The sequence below is a fragment of the Dioscorea cayenensis genome, chromosome 15 (assembly GCF_009730915.1).
Source record: "Dioscorea cayenensis subsp. rotundata cultivar TDr96_F1 chromosome 15, TDr96_F1_v2_PseudoChromosome.rev07_lg8_w22 25.fasta, whole genome shotgun sequence".
In the NCBI taxonomy this organism is placed as follows: domain Eukaryota; kingdom Viridiplantae; phylum Streptophyta; class Magnoliopsida; order Dioscoreales; family Dioscoreaceae; genus Dioscorea; species Dioscorea cayenensis.
The window spans coordinates 23251381-23274815 of NC_052485.1; the positions used below are offsets into that span (position 1 = coordinate 23251381).

At 36.3% G+C, this 23435-nt stretch overlaps 6 protein-coding genes across 7 annotated transcripts; 1 reads left to right on the forward strand and 5 right to left on the reverse strand.

The window, feature by feature from the left end:
• Positions 1 to 655: 655 nt before the first annotated feature.
• Positions 656 to 2597, reverse strand: LOC120278103 (premnaspirodiene oxygenase-like). Its single transcript, XM_039285013.1, has 2 exons — positions 1621 to 2597; positions 656 to 1524 (listed from the first exon to the last, which is right to left on the reverse strand). The coding sequence occupies exons 1-2, from the start codon at positions 2536 to 2538 to the stop codon at positions 901 to 903; spliced, it is 1542 nt and encodes a 513-aa protein (XP_039140947.1). The 5' UTR covers positions 2539 to 2597; the 3' UTR covers positions 656 to 900.
• Positions 2598 to 5999: 3402 nt separating this feature from the next.
• LOC120276976 (premnaspirodiene oxygenase-like) lies at positions 6000 to 7847 on the reverse strand. The gene is made up of 2 exons (XM_039283714.1): positions 6909 to 7847; positions 6000 to 6788 (listed from the first exon to the last, which is right to left on the reverse strand). The coding sequence occupies exons 1-2, from the start codon at positions 7800 to 7802 to the stop codon at positions 6162 to 6164; spliced, it is 1521 nt and encodes a 506-aa protein (XP_039139648.1). The 5' UTR covers positions 7803 to 7847; the 3' UTR covers positions 6000 to 6161.
• A 1069-nt stretch (positions 7848 to 8916) lies between these two features.
• On the reverse strand, positions 8917 to 15379 carry LOC120277496 (probable methionine--tRNA ligase). Of its 2 annotated transcripts, none has more exons than XM_039284361.1 (17): positions 15253 to 15379; positions 15022 to 15166; positions 14516 to 14669; positions 14194 to 14328; positions 13876 to 14106; positions 13571 to 13714; positions 13138 to 13228; positions 11982 to 12088; positions 11766 to 11880; positions 11004 to 11122; positions 10824 to 10889; positions 10604 to 10732; positions 10354 to 10494; positions 10143 to 10254; positions 9758 to 9990; positions 9553 to 9654; positions 8917 to 9203 (listed from the first exon to the last, which is right to left on the reverse strand). In XM_039284361.1, exons 1-17 carry the CDS (start codon positions 15371 to 15373, stop codon positions 8973 to 8975), a joined length of 2376 nt encoding a protein of 791 aa, XP_039140295.1. In that variant the 5' UTR covers positions 15374 to 15379; the 3' UTR covers positions 8917 to 8972. The 2 variants fall into 2 exon arrangements, with proteins under 2 accessions (XP_039140295.1, XP_039140294.1); XM_039284360.1 differs by having other exon boundaries at positions 14194 to 14349.
• A 569-nt stretch (positions 15380 to 15948) lies between these two features.
• On the reverse strand, positions 15949 to 18167 carry LOC120277499 (stress-associated endoplasmic reticulum protein 2-like). The gene is made up of 3 exons (XM_039284364.1): positions 18050 to 18167; positions 16765 to 16921; positions 15949 to 16232 (listed from the first exon to the last, which is right to left on the reverse strand). The coding sequence occupies exons 1-3, from the start codon at positions 18050 to 18052 to the stop codon at positions 16186 to 16188; spliced, it is 207 nt and encodes a 68-aa protein (XP_039140298.1). The 5' UTR covers positions 18053 to 18167; the 3' UTR covers positions 15949 to 16185.
• Positions 18168 to 19214: 1047 nt separating this feature from the next.
• On the reverse strand, positions 19215 to 20387 carry LOC120277497 (CASP-like protein 2B1). The gene is made up of 3 exons (XM_039284362.1): positions 20051 to 20387; positions 19832 to 19964; positions 19215 to 19702 (listed from the first exon to the last, which is right to left on the reverse strand). Exons 1-3 carry the CDS (start codon positions 20272 to 20274, stop codon positions 19454 to 19456), a joined length of 606 nt encoding a protein of 201 aa, XP_039140296.1. The 5' UTR covers positions 20275 to 20387; the 3' UTR covers positions 19215 to 19453.
• Positions 20388 to 22370: 1983 nt separating this feature from the next.
• Positions 22371 to 23232, forward strand: LOC120277498 (transmembrane protein 256 homolog). Its single transcript, XM_039284363.1, has 4 exons — positions 22371 to 22478; positions 22588 to 22658; positions 22736 to 22860; positions 22980 to 23232. Exons 1-4 carry the CDS (start codon positions 22439 to 22441, stop codon positions 23077 to 23079), a joined length of 336 nt encoding a protein of 111 aa, XP_039140297.1. The 5' UTR covers positions 22371 to 22438; the 3' UTR covers positions 23080 to 23232.
• Positions 23233 to 23435: the final 203 nt, after the last annotated feature.

Consider the following 23435-nt stretch of genomic DNA (forward strand, 5'->3'; position numbering starts at 1 on the left):
AAAAAGTTGAGGTGATAAGAATTAGTCATATGTATACTTAAAAGTATATATTCATTTACATCTCAAACATTAGGCGTGAAACAGAGTTATCAGAGGACCTCCAAGGGAAACTCATATACTTAAGTTTACTTATGATCAACAACAGGCAAATCGATAAATAAAAGGTTCATCTTTGAGAATTTAATTAGGAGGCGTCATAGAATAATTGAGATGATGATGTGGGGTGCCATTTGACATTTTAATTGCTTTCTTGCTTTGATTGATATTGAAATTCAATACCAACATCATGCCTGGGTCAATCTTTTGAACTAATATAGCAGCAAGACAATTTTCAATATTGGAGACATTTCCAACATTATGTATTCAAAAATTAAATTTTTACAGCTGTGATGCAATACGAACCAAATTATTCAGCCACAGTATTGACAATATTGCAGCAGCTATCAGGAAAAAAAAAAAAAGGGGAGAAGAACAGTCTTAAACATGCAAGTTTGACAATGATATTTGCATTCATGATCACCTAGTTATATAATAATAAGCATGAGAAAATACAGTATGGTTTTGTTTGCCAAACGATTCGAGTAATTAATTAGTCGGAGTATCTTCATGCCACTGGTTTTACACTTGAGAGATATCAGAAAAATCTTGAGGGTTATTCAATCCTCTGTTCTGAGACTCGCCCTGTTTCTGAACTCTTTTAACAAGTCTAAATATACATACATGAGTTAGCCAAAACTTACAAGTTCCTCAAGACTTTTATTTATATATGTATATATAGGGACACATCATGCAATTGCAAACTAATTAATTATCCAAGCATTGATTATTGGCACACCAAGTTCAAGTACTATGTATGTACGTATGTATGTATGCCTGTATATATATACAGGCAATATCATATTAGATTGATGAACAGGGTATACGTGGAATGGGCTGCAAGAGTAGACTGGACGTCCTACGAGCAGTCACTCCAAAGGACTCGCACATGTCCAGGTCCTGAGGCTGCAATCCATTGGGAAGCTTCCAATCAAAGTGGTAGAGCAACTGAGCCAATGCAAACTCTATGGTAGCCAACCCAAACGCCATCCCAGGACACATCCTCCTCCCAGCCCCAAATGGTATGTACTCAAAACAATGCCCATTGTAATTAATGCCGCTCCCTTCAAACCTCTCAGGCTTGAACACAAGAGGCTCATCCCAGTACTCTGGATCTCTAGCAAGAGCCCATGCATTCACTAACACCCTGGTTCCTACCGGAATATGGTATCCCATAATCTCAAACGCTTCTCTGCATTCTCTGGGAAGCAACAGTGTCAAAGGTGGGTGCATTCTCAGAGTCTCTTTGATGACCAGTTTCAAGTATTTAAGACCACTTAAGTCTTCTTCATTCACCTTTGTTTTCCCTTGTAGCACCTCCCTCAACTCTAACTGCACCTTCTTCATCACCTCCGGGTTCTTCATCAGCTCCGACATCACCCACTCCATCACGTTCCATGATGTGTCACTCCCAGCCGCAAGTATGTCCTAAATTATCATCAATCAATATCCATACACATATATATATATATATATATATGATATAAGTAGAGCAACTAGATAAGTTGGAAATTAATTACTTACAAACATGACAGCTTTGATGCCTTCTCTAGTGAGGGGAGAGTGAAGATCACCATCTTCATCCTTGATTCTCAAAAGAACATCTACTAAATCCTTATCAGTCTCTGTGTGTCTCTCATCCTCATGGTCTCGCAGGATGGCATCAAGAAACTCGTCCAACTCTCGTTGATTCTTTTTAATCTTGCGAGTGTTTCCAGCCAGCCAAGTTAACCATGTTAAAGATGGGAAAAGGTCAGCCAGATCAAACCCAGTTACTAACTCAACCACCTCCTCCACCACCTCCAAAAATCTCTTCTGGTTCTTGCACCGGTCACCAATCACGGCCCTAGTGATCACGTTGTTTGCCAGTGAATAAAGTTCTTCAGTGATGTTCACCGGCGACGAGGATGAGTAGTGGTTTTGAACGGTGAGCATGAGGTTGAATACTTCATTTTCTCTTATAGATTTGAATGACTGGACTCGTTTCTGGCTCAACAACTCCAGCACACATATCTTCTTGAGTTGTCTCCAATTATCACCGTAGCGTCCAAAGATGACTTCTTTGGCACCATAAGTGACAGCGTCCGCGGAGGCAATTGAAGGCCTATCAGAAACACAAACATCATGGGTCTTAAATATCTCTTTGGCAACCTCACGTGAGGACACAACAATGGTTGAGAATTGGCCGAGTTTGAGGTACATCAGTGGTCCATGTTCTTTTGCTAACTGGGCGAGCTTGTGGTGTGGTAAAGAGCCACCATTGACACTGAGTAGGTGGTGTAAGCTACCTATAATGGGAAGTTGCCATGGTCCTGGTGGCAGTTTGCAACTTGTTATTGTGCTACTCTTTTGAGAACTTTTGGTGATTTGTTTGATCAACAGGATGATGGAGATGATGAAGAGGGAGGAGTAGAAGTAAAGATCTATGGTAATAAGTCCCATTTTTTAAGAAATCAAGCTGTGATGGGGAGGGATGATGGAGAGACTTATATTAACCCATGGCCTGCTTTTGAGTATTTATAATTTAAATTTTTCTTATCTATTTTGTTTTTGAGATAAGGACATGAATGGTTGGAATCCCACCACGGTGCATGTCTTGGATTTTTTTTTTAAAAAAAAATTTCTTCTTGATGCTCTTGCTTCAACCCAATCAATTTCATTTTTTCTTTTCTTTATATTAATTATATATGTTCACGTGTCTTGACTCTTGAATGCTTACTTTTCTACTATGTTCTCTGAGACACATTTTATATATATATATATATATGAAAGAGAAGAATCAAACTATAGCAGAGGATTATTGATTATTCAAGCTGGCTTTTCTTAAGTTTTTGCTTTCTTGTTGTATTTTAATTTTTGTCTTTTTTCTTTCTCTTTTGTTGGGTGTTTCTTGTGTTCTTGTTCTGTTTCTTGTTTTTCTTTTGGATCGGTACTGTGAACCTTATTTTTATTTTTTAATAATATTTAGTTACTCCGGTAGTTTTTACCCAAAAAAAAAAAACTATAGCAGAGGATGGGAGAAATACCTTTTGTTAAAATAAAAATAATAAATTCTTGCAAAAATATATATATATATATATATATATACACATTAAATAACAAGCACTTACGTATCGGATGAAAAAAATTACAGTTGAGATAATAAATACAAATACAGATATTATAGCCGGTTATGCCTTAATGTCTGCAAAGCAAACTTGCTGTGGGATTTGACTACAGAATCTCAAAGACTAATACATCATATTGTTTTATTTTTTTAATAATAAATTTTTAATTGATGACGCTTTCAATTAAGACTAGGTCAAAAAATCACTATCAAAAACCAACCAAATAGTGACTCTTTTTAGTATTTTTAAGCATAGTTAATTTATTATTATCAACTTGTTCGTTTCACTGACCTCCTACGGCCTAATGAATTTATATTCCACACAACATTAACAACGAAGAGTTTAGACATATATAGCATCTATGATGTATGGGGCGTTTTTTAAATTAATGGATCACGTGATAATAAATTAAACCTTATTTTATAATTTATAAAAGCAATTAGTGTACGATATAATGGCCATCTCTTCTTTTCACAATTTTTATATTTATTTTTAAATACAAGGACAAGCACAAATATCAAACTCAATAGTCAATAGGTCTAGTGTCACTTCTCTTCGATTTTTTTGTCTCTTTCTCAAATTTTAAGGGAATATTTTTTTTTTTTTTAATTTTACTGTCTTTGTCACTTCCCATTGCTTCTTGTGGCACCTTGTCAAAATAATGTCATCAATGTGCAGTAATCTGATAGCGGTTGCATCAATCAAACAAATTCTTAAATTATTATTATTATAATTATTATTATAAAAATAAATAAATTATTATTTTATTAACAAAGAAACGTACATGATGAAATTAATTAAAAAAATAAACACCAAAATAAAAAAAAATAAAACAGGTGAGGCCTCATCAGCGGTGATGCACTCAGTCCAAAAAAAAAAAAAATTAAAAAAAACTAAGAAGAAAAAATAATAATAATAATAATTGGGTCGGTAAAAACACCCATCTTGAGTCACAGATCTATCTGAGCTGTCTGGAGGAATCAACGTTGCATCATGTTTATGTAGCTATTCCCTCAAAATTTAGATTTTGAAACTTAAATGAATAATTTGAATATATCGATTTAAAATTATTTATTGATTGATATGTACTAATAAGGGCAATAATGATCAATTAGTTATTTACCCTTTCATTATTTAGCCTTAATTATTCTCCCAGATAATTAATAATCCTTATCCTAATTCTAATCCTTTTTCCATTGCATCAGGAGCTGTATATTAATAAGGGTATGTAAATATATAATAACCATTTCAGCTTCAGATCCTTCAATTATTGTCAAATAATATATATATATATATTATGATTTTTTTGAGAAATCTGTACATGGCATGAATTCAAACATCCAACTTTAGGTTGGACTTTTGGGATAAGAACGGAATACCAACTCTTACCTTCCTAGTTCCTACAACATAGTTTTATTTTATTTTTTATGAATATCTAATATATACAACCATAAATATTTATAATCTTAAAGAAAATCAAAACATTAAAACAATAGAGCATGTACCTGTTCGAGTAAATAAAATAAAAATCAAGACTGAAATCTCTTAATCCAAACTCTTTCATAACAATGAAAATGGGTAAATTTTTTGATAAGGTACCCAACTATGGTGAATTATCAGTTTGGGGTCCAAACTTTAATTTGTATCAAAATGGTGACCTATCTTTAATTATGTTTCACCGATTAGGTACCCAGGTAATTCCGGTCATATTTGAATGATGTGGCAGTTCGAAAATATGAGTCAGCATAAAAAAATAAATGGTGCTTGCCACATCAGCAACCCAGGTTATCTCTCTCTCTCTCTCTCTCTCTCTCTATAGCTTTCTCAAAACCTTCTCCTCCTTCCCTTTTGATCCCCTGACATCCGAGAGCTCCTCCTCCACCAACACCACCCAACTACATCATCTCTAACATTTTCTTCACTTGGTTTACATCTCTTGACGTCCTATGAATAGCCTTCCATGGCTCTAGCCTCTTCACCAACGTCATCATCTCCCCCATGCTCTTAATGTCAAAAAAATTCAGTTTCAAGTAAATGAGTGTTGGTCACCATTATTAATTAAAGAGCTTATGTGAGAGAGAGAGAGAGAGAGAGAGAGAGAGAGAAACTTGTCTTGCTCTTCATGAATGGGACTACAACCCAAAGCTACTCTAAAAGTGATGTTCTTGCTGAGATTGAAGACGGACGGAGGACCAAGACTCGGTATGGTGGTGGCTGAACAGGTTGACTACGCCAAGCTTGCGCATTTGGACCAAGACTCGCATATAGTTGACTAATTAAAGAGCTTGAGAGAGAGAGAGAGAGAGAAAAATGTGACCTGGGTTGCTGACGTGGCAAGCACCACTTATTTTTTTATGCTGACTCATATTTCCGAACTGGCACATCATTCAAATACGACCGGAATTATCCGGGTACCCAATCGGTGAAACATAATTAAAGATAGGTCACCATTTTGATACAAATCAAAGTTTCGACCTCAAACTGATAATTCACTATAGTTGGGTATCATATCAAAAAAATTTCCTCAATGAAAATATATACAAAATGTTTTTCATAAATATTTAAACAAAGACTACATATTATCAAAGTAGAAAAACTCATACATGTTATCACACCCGTATTTTTCTTCACCAACATTATAATAATATTTTTATATACCTTTCATGATACAATGGTAGGTAACAAGTATTATTAAATAAATAAATTTAATTATCATCAAACATAATTCACCATTTTATTCAAAATCATTTTATTACATGCACAAAAATAATTTTACTTAAATATTTTTTTTCCATTCAATTTTCATTCAATTTTCATTTCCTCTAATAAAATATTAATTTTGCTTTTTATCCTCATTCCAATTTTCTATTACTCATGTCATTCTCATTCCCTTTTTTTTAATGCCGTGAACCAAATCGAGCCATTCCCTTTCATATGCCCCGTGAACCAAACGAAGCTTTAATTGGTTGATGGACAAGGAATACGAGGAATGGCCCACAGCAAGAGGTGGGATTTCCTCCGGGCAGTGATACCAAAACATTCAGTCATATCCAAATCTTGAGGCTCAACTCCACTGGGAAGCTTCCAATCAAAGTGATAGAGAAGCAATGCCAGTGCCAACTCCATGTTGGCCACCCCAAAGGAAATTCCAGGACACATCCTCCTCCCAGCACCAAAAGGTATGAACTCAAAACAAGACCCATTGAAACTAATAGAACTACCTTCAAACCTCTCAGGCTTGAACACAAGTGGTTCATCCCAGTACTCTGGATTTCTACCAATTGACCAAGCGTTCACCAACACATTCGTTCCGGCAGGCACTTGGTAACCCATGAGCTCACAGTTCTCTCTGCATTCTCTGGGAATCAGTAACGGCACTGGAGCATGCATTCTCAGTGTCTCTTTGATCACTAGTTTCAAGTACTGCAGACCACTTATGTCCTCTTCTGTCACTTTAGTTTTCCCTTTGAGATGCTCACGCACCTCAGCCTGCACCTTGTTCATCACCTCCGGGTTTTTCATCAGCTCTGACATGGTCCATTCCATGGTGTTCGATGATGTTTCAGACCCTGCTCCGAACAAGTTCTGCAGCACAGCAAGTAAGTACAGTCAATAATTAAACTCAATATATAATTAACAAGATTAACGACACACACGCACACACACACGCTAAAAATTATAGTAAAAAACTAAATTAAACCATACAAAGATAACTCCTTTAATGCCGTCTATGCTGATTGGTATATCAAGACTGCCATCATCCCTGATCCTCAGAAGAACATCAAGTAAATCCTCCTCCTCATCCTCCTTCTTGTTCTCCATGTGATCACGGACGATGCTCAGAAAAAGCTCATGGAGCTTGCATTGATTTCTTTTCAGCCTGCGAGTCATGCCAGTGATGCTAGTCAGCCAATTCAAAGATGGATACAAATCAGCCAGATTAAACCCGGCTGAGGCTTCTATCGCTTCGTCCAACGTATTTAAAAATATCTTCTGGTCCTTGCACCGGTTACCAATCATTGCCCTCGTCGTCACATCGTTGGTTAACAAGTAGAGCTTCTCTGAGATGTTCACCAAAGATGAAGAACTATGTGAGTGAATGGATTGTATTAGCTTGTACACCTCTTCTTCTCTGATGGACCTGAAAGACTGAACTCGTTTCTGGCTCAACAGCTCCACCACGGATAGCTTCCGGAGTTGCCGCCAGTACTCACCGTAGCGAGAAAAGACGAGATCTTTGCCACTGTAAGAGAGTATCTCCACGGAGGGTGAAATGGGTCTGTCAGAGAAGCAGAGGTCATGCGTCTTCATCATCTCGCTGGCAACCTCACGGGAGGAAACGACGATGGTGGAGACCTCGCCGAGCTTGAGGTACATCAGCGGCCCATGTCTTTTGGCCAGCTCAGTCAGCCGCCGGTGTGGCAGTGAACCAATGAGGTGGTGCATGCTTCCGACGATGGGCAGTCGCCATGGCCCTGGTGGTAGTCTAGCTCCTCCTGAGTAGTACTTGTTCTTATTAATCCTGCTCCTGAGATTGAATAAGATCAGGAACAAGAGTGAGAAGCTGAAGAGAAGTAAATAGAACAACATCACTTCCATTCTTCAACTAGTTTTTATGTTTATGAATGTTATACTATAAGCATTGCCTTACCTTCTGCTATATATATATATATATATATATATATCTGTATTCAACTCATCTGTATTGACCTCATATGCAGGAATCAGTGGACGGCTCAGCTTCCGTGATTCCTTGTATATCTGTTTGCAAACAACATACAAACAAGCATCTATGTTTGTTTTGTCTGTCTTAATTTGGTGCCTTGAATTCCGAGAATATTCTAGGTGGCTTGGAAACAAAAGATTCAATATTGACATTTTTGATTTTTCTTGATTGCCAAGTACCATTTTTAGCCTTTAGATTAAACGTGATGATCAAGACTAAATCTTAGCAGTTGTTTTTGAGAAAGAGCTACATAGTTGGTTGTTTCTTTAGGAGCAAGCATATGGTGGATAAATAAAAAATTTCCACCATATACATTCCTTTTGAGTGTTAAGGCATAAAGTTTCATATACCGTTCTCTTGGTATAGAAGAGTGTAATTGGGTGTATTTGGGTATGGAGTTGTCAGATTATTTTTGAGTGTATTTGTGTAATCCTTCTTTATTTGTTTTAGTGGAATTTTACTGCTCGCTTCCGCTCATGAACGTAGGCTAATCATTGTGTCAATATTTCTTTGTTCTTATCTAATTTTAGCTTTATTGATTGGTTTCCATATACTCATCTTGGAATCTTATTATCCTTTTTGCGTTTTAATCCTAACAGTCAGTCAGCAGTATATAATGCAGCCAATCATTCCAAATATATATATATATACAAACATTATAAAAGTGGACAGACAAATCACATCTTTCTTAAAAGGCAAACAAATAGAACGGTTATAGAAAAGTCATTACCGAGATAAAGGCGGAACAAAAATAGAACCATTCCAGATACACTTCACCAATTTAATTTTTACCAATTCATACTCCAGATGTCTAGCAGATACTGTGGCCTTTTCTTACCAAATACTAAATAAATTAACTTCTTCCCAAAAGATAAACACATCATTTTAATAGCAACAAACAAAGTATATACATCTACGTGCACACATCAATGACAGCCAAGTCTGTCAAATAGAAAACCATAAACATAGCAACAGTACTATAGACAATTAAAACAACGCAGGCTAATTACTTGTGTTAATTGAGTTTCACTCAAGTACGTACTCTACATGATATCACCATTTAGTATTGAGGAAACCTTGCAAACTCCAGCGGATGTTGTGAAAGGAACAGTATTGTAACAAGCGACAAGGTCTGAATTCGTGTGCAGATATGTTTGCACCTTCTCCCAGAGCTTGCTCTTTGGATTTATTACAGTGTCTGGTTTGCCAGAGAACCCTGGGAAGGTCACTCGCTCCCCAACTACAGCCAACGCCGGAGGATCCACCAATTCCACCTGAATTTACTCCACAAAATATATAAGCATTGCAAATGCATGACTTTTATTTAAAAGGGTAATGTTGTTCACCACAGGCGGAAGATGTAATCTACGTACAGAGTGGCCTTTTCACTTTAGTTTGCAAGAAATGAAAGTAATATGAGCAAAATATAAGTCTTGCTTGTGTTATCAATAGGGATTATTCTCAAAGAAGACATATTTTAAATATGAAACACTAAATAAGGGCTGCAAGATATTAGTTAGACAATGGCTCCATTGGACTAATTAATACTCAGCTCTTCTCCGATGGGTTGAACCACTTTAATCATTCATCATACAAGAAGGAGAATTTTGTGGAAGGACTTACCTTGCTGTGATCATAATTGAATGCAGCCAAAACCATCGCATGTGATTTTATACCCCGCTTGTTCACTGGCTTCAAATTACAGAGCACACATACTTTTCGATCCTGGGATGCAATAACAACAACCAGAGCGAGAAAACAAGGAATATGAACTATATTGTTAGACTCGTGTTAAAAAAAACACACCAAAATAAGATGATAGCCATACCTGCATTTGCTCCATAGGCACGTGGTTAACGAGACCACTGACTGCTGTCCTACTAGACTCTTCACCCACATCAATCTCTTCCACATAAAGAGAATCTGCATTGGGATGTTCCCATACTTTCTTAATAATACCCACTCGAAAATCAAGTCTGGAGATGAACATATCAGTATCATGGGCTTTTGGTTTTGTATCATTATTGTGTGCAGGAGTCTCCTGCTGTTTCTCTTCATTTCCTGCTCAATGATGAACAATATCTAAACGTAGCTCATTTGGCAACTTTCGGAAATCTGAAACTCAATTTTTTGCTAAACTTCTAGTTTCTAATTCTTCATTTAATGACTGAGCGATAGCCCAGGTGGCAGGAAAATGGATAATATATATCTACCTGAAACTCTTGTGCTTTTAAGTTGATCAATGATGTCATTGCCGTCAGTATCACCTCTAGCAGCTTGCCTTCCGGCAAATTTCTCCCTCAGATATTCCACAACTTCATCTTTCTACATGAAATCCAAAAGCAATAGATAAATACAATAGTGCTTTAAGAATGCAAATAACACACAAGTATGAAGACAATTGAGAAAAAAAAGTGGGCATACCAGCTCCCTAAACAGGGGCTCAGGTTTCCCGATTCTGTGACCAGAAGGTAAAAAATCCCAAGGTCTTGCCCAGTCAACATTGCCTTCCACAGCATTGAAAGAGAGATAACTTCCAGGCTCTAAATTGAGTTGCTTCAAAATCTTGCAGGCAACAAAGAACACTTGAGGTAACCAAGAGGTGAAAATGGGAGTCAATTAACAACTCACAATGGAGAAAGAAATAGAAAATATAAACGTGTCAATGGCCTACTTCAGTAGAAAAAGATGGCATAAAAGGTTCCATAATAGATGCTAGAAGATAAACTACTCCAACTGAGGTCCTCATCACTATCGAGCATGAAACTAAATCTGTCTTGAAAAGCTTCCAGAATTCACTTTCCTGTGCATATCAAGAATATCACAACAGTAATGCAACAATATATACAATCACTAATGGGAGAATGTATACAAATAATTTCTAAAAATCTTACTTGCAAGTATGCATTTCCTTCATCAGAAAGGCTCATAGCAATTTTGAGGCCTAATTTTAGTTTAACCTGTTGATTAACACGACATGAGAAACATTCTCCATAATAAACAAGCAACACATAACTGAAAAGGGTTTCTTAGTCAAAGTGAAGAAACCACGGGTTAAATATGGAATTTGATACCTTTTCCATGGCCTCAACATATTGTTCGACAAATTTACTGACTTTCACAGCAAAAGGTTTTGTTAGCAAATGTGATTCTGGATCTGATGCATCAGGAATGATGGAATTATATCCCAATCCTGACAGAGAAGATGACTAACCACTTAATGTTGCATAGAAAGATTTAACAGCAGCCACAACATTATGCAATTCTTAAGAAGCGCCAATACTAAAATATCCATCTAGTATACTGTGTCCGTGTGTGTGTTTTTCTCGTCTTACTTAGTGTCTCCAATTTTGCACATGATGCCTGCATGAATCAAAACTGCATAATTTCTCTATTTTGTCTGTGTCTGTCTGTGCGTGCAGGAACTATAAGAAGACAGAATAGAGAAATTGTTATTTTCCAAATCAAAACTGCATGTTGGCAAAATATACAAACCCTTTGAGTATATAGAGATTAGTTTGCTGAAGCTGCACAATTTTTTAGCAGGTCACCATCAGTCATATCCAGTTCAAGCATGCATGAAGAGATGTTGAAAGTAGCACACAGGGAGGTAAAGAAGTTTTAAATTAATATCATTAATATATAACAGCAGACAAGGAGTTACTTAGTTGAAGGCAGTCACCGAAACGTTCATCAGATTAAAGATTAAAGCAGTCAAATGAAACACACATGTAGCTCCTTCAAGAGGCTTTTTTCCAAGGCAAGCAATGTTCTACAATATTGTTCCGAGAAATTGAAGAAAATAAATTGTATATACAATTACAAGCAGAACGAACCTGTTGGTTTGGCAATGAAAGTCAACACACGATTGGTAAAATTCCCCAAGTTATTTAACAACTCATTGTTTAGTTTAGACTGCAAGTCTGTCCACGTGAACAAAGTGTCCGATACCTAGCCGGCAGAAGAACGTATTAGAGTTGAGCTTGATGTGCTGAGACAAAGCAAGAGATGGGCTAAGATGCTACAGCAAGTCATAGCTCATTAAGTATTACCTCAGGTCTATTGGTAAGCAAGTAGTACCTCCATACTTCAGCAGGTATGTTAGTATCCTTCACATCATTGCCAAATATTCCAATGCCTTTACTTTTGGAAAACTTCCCTGCAAAACAAACTCAGATGTATTCAAAAAACATTCACAAATTCATTCACAATCAAAATAGAACAGCTGAAGAATTAAGCTAAATACAAAAAGAAATGTTTACAGGCTGACAATCAGCAGAGCCAAATTTAATCGAGAAATACTTCCCATAGATTAACAATGATTGCAAAGCAAACTAGAGATTTCTGAACAAAGATGTGCAGGATATAGACAATTGCCAGACTGAACAGGAAACATAGGCAGACATTGGCCACAAAGGAAACTAGAGAATTTCGGAATTAACAAAGAGGCACAAAAAGAAGACAAACAATGCCTGATTAATCAGGAAGCATAGGAAAAGTGGATTCAACACCAACACAATATTACAAATAAAATCTTATGAAAAAAAGCATATAAAATTAAGAATTAACTACAGATATTAACATAGTTCTTAGAGCACTTTTTGCAACGGAATAAGGTACACTGAGTTTATAGATGAGAAAGAAAAACTTGAGAAACAGAAATACATGCGCGCAAGCACACACATATATATACATAAACAGATGTAGGTTCACAGGCATGCCTCTAATATTAGAGGAATAGAGTCATGTCACCCTGATTATATTGGAGAAGATATGAAGGTACTCCTTTCCCAGTCAGAACTGGCGCAATAGATATCACTGACTGGTTTGCATTATGCTTCAGCTGCGTTTGGACAATTCTCAGTTATTTATTGTCATAATGTTATGATGGTACACACTACAAGATGAATCCAAGGTTCAGAAAGAGGATTGTGGCTCCTTCTGTCATTAGCTGCTGGTCAGCTTGTCTAACGAAGAATTCCCAGAAAAGATTGGGATAGGGGTTTTCGTGACAAAGCAATCGGAATGACACTAAACAGCAGTGCTTGATTTGCAACAGAAGTATAAAATAAGATCATTTTAAGAATTGATGAACCTTAGGAGCTTCTCTGGCACTTCAAGGACAGCATGTATAAATTCAGAAGACCATGAAAAGAAAATCATTGACTAGAGCAAGCTAAAGCTGTTATCAGAAATGGCTAGTTATACCTGATTCATAGTTCAGATACTCTGTAGCACTTATTGTCTTCACCATCGTCCACTTTTCACCAGTTCCAAGAAGGGTTGACGGAAACATAACCTGGATATGAATTACCAACAAACAAAGTTTAATGCAAATGGAGCTGATGGCATATTTAGTCAATAGGCCTTCGTGCAAAGCTGTACTAATACAGGTCAGGATGAAAGTAAAAAATTACATCCAAAACAGGAAGGGTTTTGGATTTCAACTTCCAAGCTAACTATATGGTATTTTCCCAACAAAATAAATGATAAAAATAATAATCTAGATTAAGACATGATGATTTTTATTACTGAGAGAAATGGGAAACTTTTACAGAAAGTGAACCGATACAGCTCAACATTTTAGAAATCAATATTCAGGTGAAAAAGAGGATTTTGTATAAGTGGCAATTCTTCTTACTGTGTGGAATGGTACATTGTCCTTGCCCATGAACTGATACAACTCAACGTTTTCAGGATCTTTCCACCATTTCTCCCATTGAGGTGTGTAACATGATGTAATGGATATATAGCCAATGGGGGCATCAAACCACACATAGAAGACCTGAGGATAATTGCATTAATCAAGATTATTGTTCCAAAGAGAAAGAGGAACTAGAGTTTGAATTTTTGTACTGAGTGATCACTTAAAAGTGCCAAACATAATGCAATAGAAGTTGATATAAGTATTGCAATTATATGATCAACAAATAATAGGTATTTTACCTTGTCCTTGAACTTCTCTTGAGGCACAGGAACACCCCACTTAAGATCCCTCGTTATACAACGAGCTTTCAAACCTTCCTTGAGCCACGCACGCGTAGCTTGAATTGCATTTTGACTACAAAATCCAGCATCAGACATGGTACATATGTATTCTTCTAGCCTCTCCCTCAGCAAAGAAAGCTCCAAGAACAGATGCTTTGTGTCACGAAAATGTGGAGTGCTGCCACACACCTACAATTACAAAGAGGAATGACAAAATGATGTAGATTAACTAGTTTTATGATGAAAATAACCAATGAAGGTATTCAATAAACCTACCTTGCACTTAGGATCTACTAATTCTGTGGGGTTCAACAGCTTTCCACATTTTTCACATTGATCACCACGAGCAGACTCATAGTTGCAGCCCAGTGTGGGGCACTTGCCTTCCACAAGCCGGTCAGCTAAGAAGCGCTGGCATATCTCACAGAATAGCTAAATACCAATCAAATATGATTTAGAAGAAAAGAAAAGGCGCCTTACAGTCAAAAGCCAAATGTATTCAAGTTCAAACAAAAGGCAGAGTTTTAACAGACACAGAAGAAACAACAAAAAGAAAGCCAAAACTATTGCATCAAGAAAAGAGAACGAATTAATGCACCTGTTGCATAGTGTTCTCAGAGAGGCAATCATTAACCAATAGTCTCTGAAAGATAGCCTGGCATATCTCAGTATGTTGTGGAGTGGATGTGCGGCCAAACATATCAAAACTTATGTGAAACCATTTGTAGACCTCATTGTGTATTGAATGATATCTTCATATAGAAAACACATAAAATTAACAGCTGAATAAAGCTACGCAAATTTTTATTCATAGCTGCCATCACAAATTCCAATCTTTTTTCATGAAACTAAGAAAGATAGCATACAACAAGCAGAGAAGTTGTCAATTCATAGAAATTTTACCAAGAAAAAAAAAAGGGAACAAACAGATTACACTTCTTGTATCAATAAAATAACAAGGAGAAGGAACAATAAACTCCAAAGTATACTGGCGAAATTGCAATCTAAATTCTCAAAAAAAAAAAAAGGGGAAAAGCACTAAAAAACATGAATAGAATAAACAAGTATGAGGAGGAATTGAAACAGGAGATGATGCAACTTAACTTGTCACAAATCTCTTTAGGAGAGCACTTCTCCTCGAGGGCCTTGGTCTCTGTGGCGGTACCATACTCGTCGGTGCCACATATGTATATAACATTGTAACCTCGGAGACGGCAGAAGCGGGCGAAGACGTCCGCGCTGAGGACACCTGCAGAGAAAACGAAGAAAAACACAGGGATCAATCACATCAAACCTGGCTCCAGGATCGGAGAAAGTGAAGTGAAGCACACTAACATCCGATGATGTTGCCGAGATGGGGGACGTTGTTGACGTAGGGGAGAGCGCTGGTGATGAGGATGTTCCTCCGCCCAGGGACTGGCAGCTTGGGCGCGTCCTCCATTAGCGCTCCGGCCATCTCCAACGAGAGAAATCGAAGGCATTGTGTCTCAGTCCCAGGGTTTTATAGAGGATTTGCTTGATGAGCACGCTTTCCGATTCTATATGCTTAGCTATGCTAGTGGAGCTGAACGGTTCCCGCCAATTGCTTGATTTTTTTCACAAGATTTTTTTTAAAATTGCATTTTTATTTTATTTTATTTTATTACATTTATTGATTAATTAGTTGTTTATTTAACTTTAAAATGTATTTTTTGTAAATAACATAAAAATAAATAAATAAATAAATAAATAAAGATGGATTCCTGAGAGCAGACATTGTGGAATCAGTGTTACTTAATGAGAGCCTGGATTGAAATTCTGTGGAATAAGGGAATGGAACTTGTGCTTTTGTTCCGTAACATTATCTACTTGATACCATTCAAGTTTTATAGCGCATATATTTCTATGTCAACAAACATGGAACAATACCTGACCTGATCCTCATCAGGCCAACAACTTGGCAACAATTGTGATTCGTTAATTCGCGACAAGGACCATATCAAATTAGACAGAAAGTTACCCAAAAACTATTCCAGAACTGGGCAAGTGATAGAAGAGATTGCAAAGCAAACAAACTAAAAGAAAGAAAGAATTCAAGTTAAGAAACAACAACTGACCGGTTGTTAGGTCTGATTCAAGGCACATTTGGTTATGGTTTTTTTTCAAAGAAAGTTATTTAGTATCAAAAAGATGACAACATACAGCTCAAATGATCTTCTACACAGTAATTTCACATTTTTTTTTTAATGTCAATTTTAGATCATCAAAGCAGTGTCCATCCATGGTGCTTCAAGCCATCCCACCACTCATGGCCGTCCTGATAATTTGAAAGAGAGCTGCAAAACAAGTGAAAAAAAAAATGATAATGAATTAATATTATTATTCAGCCAAATAACTTTCACAATGTTGTTGATAAAAACGAATTGTTACTGGTCATCAAGGCAAGTAAATGAACACCACACCAAGAGATTGTACATTTCCAAGCATGATGTAACCTATTAGGCAGCGAGAAGGGCCAACCAAATATATACTCCAGTAAAACATGTGGCTCATGAAGGCTACAAATAATTAATTTACCCCAAGGTGTTGGTGAAATGTTATGCAGTTGAGGAGAATGTACAGATAACTGATACTAAGGTGTTGGTGATAAAGTGTATGTTAGCCATTGATGTAATACACTCATACTGATCTGAGAACTTTGCATATTGGCATCTGCTATACTGATGAGTAACGCGTGTAAGCATGGCTATGCAACATGTATCAAGGAATTATATACTTAACTGGGTTCAGTTATGACCCCCTAAACTAAACAATGAAATTTTCACCAGCATATATAATTCAGCTAAGTAGATTAGTGGGAGAACATACATGATCCGATGACCACAAAGATGAAGAAACCGATAAGTATTGGGCCAACAGGGTAATCATTCCCTTTCTTCACTACTGTCTCAGGGACTGATCCTCTCTTAGTGATGTTTTTCTGAAACTTAGCCACCTTCCGGTCTGCAAGGCGTCTTGAAGTTGTCTGCACACAGAGTAAATTTATCACATGAAGAAGCAAATTCAAAGGACATCATCAAGGACCAATAGAAAATTTGATTGAGAAATCATGGTGGTTTCAAATAAATAAAATAAAAAACAATCCACAGATTAAAAATTGAACACCAGCACATAAATAATGATTTGTTGACATTCATGCAAGTCACAATTACTAGCCAATGATTTCAATCAAAAACATAAAAGCAAAGCACCCAAGACTCGGATAGTATAATGTACGTAGGTTGGTAGCCTAATTGATGTATAACATGGACATATAACTGTGCGAATTTCATCCTAGAATTAGGAACTAGGAATTTAGCCATCTAAACTTAGATTATTAGTTCATTAAAATGCCACTGTCAGAGCATTAGTTAATTCACAAATTTCACCGTTATAAGTAAGAAACTTTATCAAAGTAATAAGATACAGATAATTCATTAGTTGAATACAAGGAGTGTTATCCAATTTCCTAAGTGAATTTACAACAGACAAAGAAGTCTTAAAGGGAATCCTAAAAAACCCAAAGATCCCACCTTGTAAAATCTACATTGAGAGCATGAATGGTCTCAAATTGGGGCTCAACAAATTAACCCATTTTTTATTTAAGAAAGTGACTAAATTGGGATCTTCCCCAAATCTGATTAGTATCTTCATATACTACCACATGGCAGAAGATATCTATGGTGTTCATCTCTTATGCAATATAAAAAAAATACTATAATCAAGATAATAGATCCATGTCATGACCCCCAAATAAGAATTCTCATGCACATACCTAATTCAGACATATGATTTGATTCAAAACACATATATATATATATAAATATTCCCATCCAAACAATATATAGAGATTGAAATTTCAAAAACAAAATCATTACAAAACGAAATAATCGAGAAACCATGAATCACATCTCTTTTTTTCCTTCAATCAAGTACCATTGCAACAGATCTCATGAAAAGCACATCGCCAAATCAGATAAAACACTAGAATCACATAGAATTCAACATCAAAACATCAATCTAACGAAATCCAACTAGAAATTGGGAAAATTAAGCGCAAATTAGAGCATTGATGCAGGAAACATGGAGATCGAGAGGCGAAGAAAGCGCTCACCATCTTTCACGCCCGAGAGCGAAGCGCGGCGAGGTCGTCGTAGCTCGAGGGTTGGTAGAGAAAAACAAAGCGATCTCGTTCCTTCGCGTTCTGTGAATTAATATATATATTTCTTCGCGCCTCTGGCATGAACTTGTTAATGTAACCTATCGACGTCACATGCTACTTTTTATTGGTCAAACTTGTGCCAGCTAGACAAAGAAGTCCAATGACGAGGTTCCAGCTAGGAGGAGTCCCAATGTGTGTTATTTTCTATGTCTCTTTTTAAATGGACTTGTTTTAAAAGATATAGTATAGAAAAAAAATATGAAAAATAAAAGAAAGTTCGTAGATAGTCCTTGAGCATACCTAAATGTTGATTTTGGTCCTTACCCCAAAATAACAGTAAATAACGTTTGGTCCATTTATTTTTCACCTTTAAATGCATGCGATAGTTTTACTCTGGTTAATATATTAATTTATCATGGATGACCCATTTGTCAAACATACATATTATTTTAATTTTAAATTTAATCTAGAAGTAAATTTTTTTCCATGTAATTTATTGATCACTATGATAGTCTTTAAGTTAAAAACCAAATTAATATTCAAATATTATTTATGATTGCCCTCACGCCACCAACCATGACCACCAAATATCATCAATCCGCTTATTGTTTGTTTTTATTTGTTTAATTTTTCTCAAATTTTATACTTATCTTTTTATTAAAAAAAAATTTTACTTATCTCTCTGTATGTAGATCTATTGTTTTTCCTCTTATGTTTCACTTAGCATAATCTTTTTATGAATTATCATTTATCTATTTTAGTAATATATATATATATATATATATATATAGTCTATAGATATGTATGAACAATCATGGATTTCACATATAAAAGGAAAGGTATTTTTTTTTTAATTTATTTTTCTCTACAAAGTGGCTAATCATGGAAATTGGATGTATTAGTAAAACTTTTTAAAATTTATTATTATTGTTGTTGTTGTTTTGCATTCTTTTCTTAAACATTATTTCTCCTCAATCATTGAAAGACATAAGGAAAAACTAAAATAAGGAGATGATAGAACCAAACATTATCATATGAAAATTAACTCTACACCAACATTCAAGAAATTGTGTATCTTAATAACCACAATCACTTCAAAAACAATTTATACAAAAAGCTACTCATAAGCAAATCTCTTCTTGCTTTTACAGAGCACAAACAGGGGCCGGAGCACACACACATTACACACATCCAAAGCCATAACTTGCATTCATTACAGTCACACAAGCATTTACAAAGCTCATCACTCAACATTCACAGGCACTCAAGAAGAGAGAAGCATGGCTTGTTAATGGTTTGGTACGTGGCAATTCAAACTCTTTAATTAATGGAGGCAATTCTTTAACATAGTACTGATCAAATGTCACCAGCTGTGCCTTTGTTTTTCCCATACAAACGAAACAAGTTGAAGGCAGAGAGACAAGAAATGGAGACCATGCTGATACTCACCACAAGTGCAACAACAATACCTTCTCCAACTTGGTTGCAGAACTTGCCATACATGTTGCATATGCTCATCCACTCCAGCTCTGTTTGCCCAAACTCCCCCAGCACCGCCGATTGTGCCGCCGCCGCCACTGCAGCCAAGCATACATAAGCCAGCACCTGCATGCAAGTCCAAAGCAAGTATATACTTGATCAAAACACCACCCCATTTACACTTGCTTCAAATCCACTCTTGCATGTAAAAGCCTCATTTGATATATATATATATATATATATATATATATGAACCTGATCAAAGGAGAAGATAACCCAAGCTAATGGCTTACTGAAGAGCACACTCCCTTTCACTGCACTCACAACACAGCGAATAGCCTGGATCAAACTGTAGCCAGCTGCTATCCCATTGGCTATCACTAGGAACCTAATTAAATCCCATAAAGAGAGTGTGTAATGACATCTTGATTAAGGAGTTACATGATATATACATAAAGCTTGTTTATTACTTACACTAATGCCTTCATTTCAGTGAACTTGGCCTTCTTTTCAATGGAGAAGATCTTCTTTACTTGGGTGTCAGTGGCAACAAGAGAAGCCACAAGCACTCCTAGTACCAGTATGAGACACCTGAGGGCCACCTCAGCTACCTTCACCTTCCTATCCATTGACTTTAAGCTTCCAACACCATGATGCACAGCCACATTTCCTGGACTCACTCCAACTCCTAAGCTCATCTTGTCCAAAGGTAAAGAACTCAATTGTTTGGAACTCACTCATCATGGATCAGCATTATATATTGCTAGTGAAAAGCAAGAGGCACAGTCTTTCCACTGTTCAGTCTCTTTCTTTACTCCCACTTTCCAATGTATATTGGTTCTCTGACCACAAGAGATGATGTTATAATGTTATGCCATTGAATTTAAATGAAGTTGTGGACGGGGTGAGGTGTCACCCACTTCCCTGCTCAAAGTGGTAATGCATTGAAGGGTGTCTGCACAAGTTCAAAATGAATTTAAGAGCTTCTGTCCAAATGGCTCCTGAGCCATTCCTCCCAGTGAATTGAGATGCATGGTTGTTTATTAGCCTCTGCTTCAAGTCTTGGACAGAGAGAAGTAGATTGACTAAAGCTCTCCAAATAAATGAGGAGGAGGAGGTGTGAATTTATTGGTACAAAGGTGAGTCATACTATCCAAAGGTGTGAGAACAAGAGTATAATTAATAATTAACAGTACTGTATTTGATGTCAGAGACACAACTTATTATATATATTAATTTTTTTTAAAAATACCAAAATGCAGTTTGTTTTTCTTGTTTGAAATTAATATTAGCACAGCATACGTTCATTTGGGCAATTTCCCAAGAAGTGGGAGCTCTTTGATTTTTATCTGCAAGTCTGTAGTGCAGTGAGAAGAAAACACAAGACACTGTTAAAAATGAATGGGAGGATAAGGATTGGTGCCGTGGCATGTTTTGATAATGGAAAACTTCTTCCATCTTCCAACTTCCAACACAAAAAAGGTGGAATTGATCCATAACTCTATCCAGCTTTAATTTGTTGCATTGCATGATAAGGCACTACTTTTGAGGACACACTTTCAATGGAAAGCTGAACCCAAACAAGTAGGACATGGGTGTGGCGGACATTGGGAACATTGCAAGCTTTTCTTTTCAGTTTTCACTTCCCACGTGGTAACACTAGTTTGTATTTTGTAATATGGATTTTAGGTCCCCATTCAACAACTTCTGCTCCATCTACAACATCTGTTGTAGTGTTGTGTGGAATAATAACTCCCAATAAATGCTGGACATTGATACATTTTTCCAAAGAAGCATTTCTTTTTCATGTTGTTGGTGGAAAATGGGAGGGAATATTTAAGGATATCAAATGAAATTGAGTCAATTTCATTCATATATCTAACTACACTCAATCTTAAAGAATTGTTTATTTATTTATAATAAATGTAGATGAATCACAATCCTTACCCATTATCATCGGAGAGAGCTCCAATTTTAATTTAAAAAAAAAAATGAGATTCTATTTTGTTTTAGTGAGGATGGTTATAGTTTATTATTTTCATTTTTTTAAGTTTGAATGAATTGGAACTTTTTATGAAAAAAAAATGATTCTCCTTTAAACACAGTGATTTTGTTTTTATTATTTTTATTTGTATTTCTTTAACTGCTGATAGACTCTTTTATGAACTTTGAATGGTTTTAAGTTTTTTTGGTGTTTTTTTATAACTCTTTTTGACAAATTGACAACTTGAGATCTCCCAAACAAAGCTAGGTGAGAAACTACTAGTACTCATCGCTTTCTATAACTTTTTGTTACTGATGAGTTTTTTTTTGTAATTTTTTTAATTGAACTTGGTTTATCCCATTTGGTAAGATATATATATATATATATATATATATATATATATATATACCAACGGCCTAGGGTCGATCGAGACTGGGTCCCTGCAGTAGGGCTGCTCGTTTTGAGGGAGCTCGAGATCGAATCCCATGTCCCCTCGCAGGTGAGGGACGCGATGGTCTGGGTTGAGCTCTGCCTCCCCACACGCCAGACGTCCCTGACTTACCCTTAAATGGGGGGCGCTTGTCGTCTATTTGTCAATATATATATATATTATTTTCAGAAAATTTAGATTTCAGTTTAAAAACCCCCATTTTTATTTGCCAGAATATACATGCATAAAAAAAAAGTCGTTTTTGATATTTACTTAAAAAAAACCCATGAGTGATATTATGAAGTTTCATTAATAAAAAAAGAAAAAGAAAAAGGTTGCTGCTTGATAGACGGCTCAGATTGAACCAAAAAGGTCGTCATTCTGGGAAACTTCCAAAGTATTGAAGTCTCAAGGTCCCAGAGAGAGAAAGGACTTTTTCTGAGCATCAATGGATCCCATGGTATGGCACAAGGTCGCTGCAATCTCTGGTACTCCCTCTTCCTCTCTCCACTCTTTAATCACTTTGTTTATGATTCGAATTTGGATAATTTCTCCCAAAATTATCATGTTTGTCATGATTGTGATGATTCACTGTAGGCATGGCTGCTCTTGGTCTGGGGACTTTTGGTGCCCATTTATTCAGACCACAAAACCCTAGTTACAAAGAGGTAAGCAATCCAGAGTTTCTTCTTTTTCTATGATTTGATCCTTATTTTCATCAGTGCTAATGTGAATCTATTGGAAGGTGTGGCAAACTGCATCCTTGTACCATTTGGTTCACACCGCAGCGTTGGTGGCAGCTCCAATCACCAAACACCCTAACATCTTCGGTGGCTTGTTGACCACTGGGATTTTAGCATTTTCGGGCACGTACGTGTTCTTTAAAAAGAAAAAAAAAAAAAAAAGAGTTTTTTTTTGTTTAAATAGTTGTGATTGTTGTTCAGAAACTGCTTGAATTGGTAGCTCTAACTTGGCGTTGTTCCTTGCAGGTGCTACACTGTGGCATATCTCGAGGACCGGAAGTACTCTACATTAGCACCATTCGGTGGTTTTGCATTCATTGGCGCCTGGGCAAGCCTACTGTTCTAATGTGTGAGCACAACTGTACTTCTTATGCACTCTGTTTTATGCCCAATATGGTTGTTCGTTGTAAATGTTAATACTTTTGCAATTCCTATATCACACATTTTACTAAATGCTGAACTATTTGTTGGTTTTGGGCACCCATTAGCCTTTCTTCTTTTTGTCAGTTGTTGAATGACTTATTCTTCAATGCTGAGGATAAATCTGTTGTTTTTTCATTAAAAATAATTGCTGTTTTGATTGTTCAAATATCAGTTCCTAATTTGTAGACACTGGCATTTAGCAACGCATTACTGTGAGAAATTAGCAATTAGACTAGTGACTCACAGTGGAAGTATGAGCTCAACCTCGTATTTTTGGTC